Here is a 6,461-nt window from a genome sequence, read left to right on the forward strand (position 1 = left end):
AAAACGATATATTTAATGTCTCGGCCAATACTATCACAAATTTACTATTTTTCTATTGTTTATATTATTGATAGGAATAATCAAATAAAGAAACAAACTAATAAAAATTCATTTGTGATTAAACATCACAAATATTAATTAACATCCAGCATTTGGTTTTAAAAAGAAATTAATATAAATGAAACTATAACAGAATAAATCTTTATTATATCTTTCTACTTAACGAGAAAATTCCTTTCTCTTTTTCTATGATTTTCTTGTCAAATTTTTATTAAATTTTATGATTTGAAGTTACTAAAATTAATTTTCTCTCAATATTTTTTATTCACAAGCGTACAGAAATATGTTCTACGTTGTCACTATATTATGTATTCAATTTTGTATTTAACTAATGTAATTATTGTATATATTTTAGTCTTATCATTAATGTTGTATTTACTAAAGAGGATCCACATTAAAAAGATCGAAACGTCTTCAATTGTTATATATACAATAAAACAATAATTGCAATATTATTCAGCTCTCAAAAGTGTTATATTCCTGTGTTTTATTCCTTATTGATTTAATTCATTAGAGACTATAGAATTTTTATAGTTTATATTATAGTTTATTATATTATATAAGTTAATTAACCGTATCGTTATATTAAATAATCAGAGAGCAGAAGTACACAGGTATACTACAATATGCTGAATTTTTCTTTATTATTAAAAAAAAAATAAATTTTTTAACGAACATTAAATTATGCTACGCGATAATACTTGTTATAAATTAAAGTTGATAACAAAGCGAGTAAAGTTGTATTTAATATATATAATATATGTATAACTTATATTTACTAATTTCGCAGGTATTACGGCAATTTCCGTTACGGCTAGATAAGCCAATACCCATGAAATTCGAGATCTACCAACGAAACGGTACATTCCGGAGTTTAGCACGTGCGAAATCAAGAAATATACAGTCACAAATCAGACCGTTACCTCAGAAGATGGCATAGAGAACGAGGAAGGGATCGGAGGGAAAGGAGCAATGCGTAAAGATTATCGCCAGGAACTCCGATAACGTCGCAGTCGCCGACTGGTAGAGGAAATGGCGGAAGAAGTACCGGCTGCCGGAAGCGCAGCCACGAGTTTCAAACGATAATAATTTCCTGCCAAGCATCGCGAATACCATTTCGAGATTTCCTATAAATTCCTCGATTTCTGGCAAAGAAATGCTGTCGAGGTTTGAGGTTATTGAACGGCTCTTTAACACTCAACGTTATAGGTGATGTCGTAATTTCCAACGTTTATATTCAAGTTAACATTTATTATAGCACAATAAAAAAAATACTATCAATATAAAATATATTATCAAGTTACATATTATATATGTATCAATTTTATATTTATGTAGTAGTATGCATTAATTATAATAGGACAACAAACAAATCTATGTATTCAAAGATAAATATAAAACTATTTAAAAAATAGTTAATATTGTACAAGTTACCTGAATTTGACAGACAACTTCACCGTACGGCCAACATCCGTAAACAGCTGGTAAGAAACCGAAAGGCGTCACTAAAAGACCAATCGCTAGATCATTACTTGCTAAGCTCGTCAGCAAATATCTGGGCTGGAAGAAAATTGAAGAGAACCTGTTGATCGTCTTGGTCAGTGTCAAGGGACGTCATTATCGAATTGTTGTGTAACATGCACGCGACATTAGTTCCGTCATGAGATATGTAGCGAGAGAAAATATCGATTGACTTAAAGGAAATTTCTTTTCACTAATTGTGGTCCATTTTTATATAAGCATCAATTTAGAATGTTTAGATTAGTTAATTCAACTGACTGTTTACTAAATTTAGATTAAATTTATTTACTAAATTAAAATGTTTATAGAAATCTATATATGCAACATTAAAAAAGAGTTTAATTTTCAAGACAAAGTAAAAAATATAATGTGTTTTCAATTATTGAAGTTTTATGTAGTTTTATCCTTCAATTTTGCATTATTACTTTCTACTCTCGCTAATAATTGCATAGAAAATTGAAGTTACTTTCGTATACATATTTAGTAGGTTACGTAACTTTTACATATACATAAATTAGATCTGAAAGTGCGAAGTCACTAGGTAGAAAAAGAAAATTGAAAAGGAGTCAGAAAAAGCAGTACAGAAAAGTTAAACTTCATTAGTGATAATATCTACAGTGTAGAAGATTGTATAAATCCCGATAACAAATCGAGATAAACGATTGTTAGAATAATGGTTTCTCGAAAAGGATTTAAACTAATGTAGGTTTCACAGCATCGAAATAAGAATATATTTTACATACCCACAGTTATATAATTTATCTATCTATAATCTGTATCTTTTCTCCAGAAAAATTTACATATTTATGCAATAAAAATCGATTAATATTAAGGAATATTTTATTGCATGTACATATATTGCGTTTTGATAAAAATATTCTCAGTATATTACAAACGTATAATGGTAAAAAATGTAATTAATCAAAAAATAAGGAATAAAACATTTACAAATGTACAATTTTTTGCGGGCATCATCAGTCTCTACGAAACTCGACTCATTTAGAACCCAGAAACATGACTGTCCTGTATTTCGAGCAGCTAACCACTTCAGACTGATTTACATAGGAGGAAGAGAGAAATGGAGAAAATACCGCGAACCCTTCCATCACAGACTGTGAGTTATGGCACCGACTGAAACCTTCGTACATTCACGTAACTAATATTTTATCGTAATCCTTTTAGAAGATAAAAAACAAATATATAATATTAATTTCATTACATTGTATAAATATTTTAACTTTTTTTTGTTAGCTATATTTAGATGTTTATATATAAAGAATTTCTCATTGAGAGCATTAATCATATTCATCTTTCCATCTTTCAAATAACAAGCGAAATTTTTAGGAAAATCTGTATTGTTCTTTCTAACATTCTGACAGTTTGAGATTTTTATAGATTTCGTAATTATTTATTATTATTTTACAATAAAAACAAAAGGATTGACTATTAAAATTCATATTTAACAAGATAGAAATTTTGTCAATAAAGCAATGAACTTTAGTTTGTTTTTAAAAAGTTGCGTAAATTAAATTACATATCTTAAAAATGTACTTACCTGAGCATGTATATATTTGCTGTACTGTCTGCTATTGATAACACATATCACCAGTAGATTGGCGCATAGGATACCAAGACTGAGTAGCAATATCAGAGCAGCTCGTATCAACTCTCCAGGGCCCGGACCTGTCCAAGCGGCATCGGATGTGCCGCTTCGCCAACAACTGCTGTTGCTGAGTGAGGGTGCCAGCAGTATCGTTTGTTTGTGTTCCATCATCATCGTTTGGTCGTTTATTTCCCCACGCGATTACGGTGTCGAATCCCCATACGAGACACCCGTGTCCCGTTCGAGGCACGCGTATTTTGTACGTTACTGAAAATAATCTTTTTTTAAATGAAATCTTATTATATGTCTTTATCATATAATTATGTACGATAAATTTCGAAAGGAGTCTTACATAATAATGAATCTTATAATCTTGTTTAATTATAGATATAAAATAATACAATTTCTTTAATACAATTTCAGTAAAGATATTAAATGACTTCTAAGGATTAAATTATTGTTCACGTATTTCATACATTTAAAAATAATTTTTTAAATAAAATTTGATTATATTTTGACATATAATTTACAGTGTAATAAATTTTTTGAAAGAAATTTTATAATATATTTGTTTAATTATGAATTCTTAATGTAATTTTGTTATGTATTAATTTAATTATTTTATAATCAAATTAATGTAGCAAAATTGTATTAAAAACTAAATTGTCAATTACAAGATACGATACTATTCAATATAATAATATAAAACATCATAATAAGATTCTAGATTAATAATGTTTCTTAAAAATACTGTCTATTCTTTTCGTATAATAAAAAGAAATTATGTAAACTATTATTTTAAATCCGATTATTTTTTCTGTCAATAAAATTTGACAGACATGATAAGTCTTAAAAAGAGGAAACAAAGGCAAAGTTGATAATTAAATATCCTAACGTACTTTTCATCCCTGTCGGTCGCGAATTTTCAAGAGTCCGCCTTGATGATGGCCGACCAGCTTTTTTAAGCACAGCTTCTTCATCATTGAGATCGTTGAGAATATGCACAGTTGCGAACGTTTGAGCGCGTCTAATGACGCACTCGAAAGTTCGCTCACGACTCACGAGTCGTCTGTATGCATTTGCAAAATGATGTATAACTTCGACGTGTAATAGATTCTTGATACGCAGTGCATCTCAGCTTGGATCCTCAGCATTTACGAGCGCGCGAATGAGAAGACAAGTTCTGCAAGAAAAGAAAATAAAGTGGATAAAAATAACACATAAAATTTGTTTTTTGCAAATTCATTTATTTGCAAATTACGAAGTGTTTGTCTTACTGCCTGTCTATCGAGTACATTTGTGACAAGAAAAGAAAAAACTTGATAATTATTTTATGTATATAATTATAAAATATACATATATTAAATATTGTATAACTATGTATCTATAAACTATACATAACTATATAAAATATTCTTTAGAGATAAATTCTCAGCATATGGAAGAAATTTGAGAAAGTAGCACATATAAAAATATTTTGCAGATCAATGCAATGAAGTCTTTAAGATGAAAGAATATAATATAATATATACACTATAAAAAGAATTATATAATTACAATTCTAATGGATAATTTTAGAATCTGCTATTAAATATATATACACACGTAATATTTATATATATTTATACACACGTAAAGTCACATCTTACAAATAAATAGAAATTATAAAATTTGTTATTGTACTTTTTCTAATATATATCTTTTTGAAATTTAAGATAAAAGTACTATAATTCTCTAAAAATATACAATTTTATATATTTTTGTTATAAACTGTGTAATTTTTACACACATTATTTATATAATTTTATATGCAGAGTACTGTCGATACCTACAAGATCAGTAAGTTAGGTTACCTATCTGCTTTATGTAAAATTTAATTTCTTTTGTTTATTCCTCGCCGGACTTGTGATCTAATCTTATTTCGCATTACAATAAAGCGTGTCCCTGCTCATAGGCAAATAAGCAAGCCGACTTATTGATCAGCAGCATCCTGTATATTTTTACTTAAAAAAAATGCACATTAAATGCTAGGACATAGTGTAAAATATAGAAATAGATTGTGAATTCCTTGATACTGCACATCTATATGTTAAACTATACGTATAATTAAGCTTGAAATTCGAAATATAATTTCCTCTTCGAATACTCATCGACATTCCCATTTTACACCGTTACGTGAGAGCTCTCTACGGAATCAAAGACTGCATTTGAAACTCGTACGTTTCGAGTTTGCGACGTTTTATTTGCTCTTGCCCGCAATATTTCCAACAATCAAGCGTACGGGCACATCCCGCTACGTTTCCGAGAATTTTATTTGTACCACGTAAACGAACGAAGCCGTTGGTCCGCGAATTGGACGTTGATCGATCGCGCGCGTCAATTCCGTTCGCATTGACGGTGAATCGTTGATGCGTTACACTATGTCGGTGCCGAATAGATCTTCCATGAATTCATACGGATCATGCTCTTCCGTAATAAGCTCGGTCCTGCTCGATCCTTTGTACTGTGAATAATTAATTGTAAATCTCTTACATGCTAGATGAAGGAAAGCTGTTTTGAATGTACATTGATTTGCGTCGATCGTAATTAAAATTTGAAAGAATCTGTTCATTCATCAAAATGCCAGAAATGGAAAAATTAATTGGATATCTATGCAGATATCGGACGTTTCCTTTCACCACAAATTTCATTTAGAACCAAAGCCAGTACTAGTTAACATCAGCCGTCTGATTTTCAGGTGATAATTAATGTATTGATTCCACGCGTGAATGCGCGAGCAAATATTGAAAATTAATGTGCTATTAATCCGCTTACTAATTATAAGATAAGCTAAAAGTTTAGGCAGACATTATTCTGTATGCTAATAGGTGTGACTGAATAAATTACAATTATTTGCTTGTTATTCATTCACTTGTTATTTCGTTAATTATATAGAAGTTTTGTCATAATATTTCACTCAGAGATTTAAGTACACATATTTGTTAACTACATATACTTTATATGACATTATATTGTATTAGAGATGTTTATTGCTATTCAATAATATCGAATATTCAATATTTTTTGCAATTTGATATAAAAATATCGAATAAAAAATTATGAATTAAATATTGATTAGATTTTTAACTATTCATTCTCTATTTTCATGAATATTTTTAATTTTTAAAACTCTCTTTTTTAAAATCCTATTCAGTCAAATCATAATTATACAGATAAAAAATCAACATGTCTCCATAAAAGTCACCATATTATTAAGATTGCATAATTTGATTAACCA

General features: G+C 29.0%; 1 protein-coding gene across 1 annotated transcript in view; it reads right to left on the bottom strand.

Annotated features, from left to right (window-relative positions):
• The window catches only part of LOC108694846 (trace amine-associated receptor 9), a 41,175-nt gene extending 37,817 nt beyond the window's left edge, over window positions 1-3,358 (bottom strand). Inside the window, exons 1-2 of the mRNA XM_018204527.1 lie at window positions 3,137-3,358; window positions 1,495-1,620 (exon numbers count right to left, since the gene is read on the bottom strand). Coding sequence (XP_018060016.1) covers window positions 1,495-1,620; window positions 3,137-3,358 — 348 coding nt within the window. The remainder of the gene's footprint in view (window positions 1-1,494; window positions 1,621-3,136) is intronic.
• Window positions 3,359-6,461: the final 3,103 nt, after the last annotated feature.

Source organism: Atta colombica, unplaced genomic scaffold (genome assembly GCF_001594045.1).
Source record: "Atta colombica isolate Treedump-2 unplaced genomic scaffold, Acol1.0 scaffold125, whole genome shotgun sequence".
Lineage (NCBI taxonomy): Eukaryota > Metazoa > Arthropoda > Insecta > Hymenoptera > Formicidae > Atta > Atta colombica.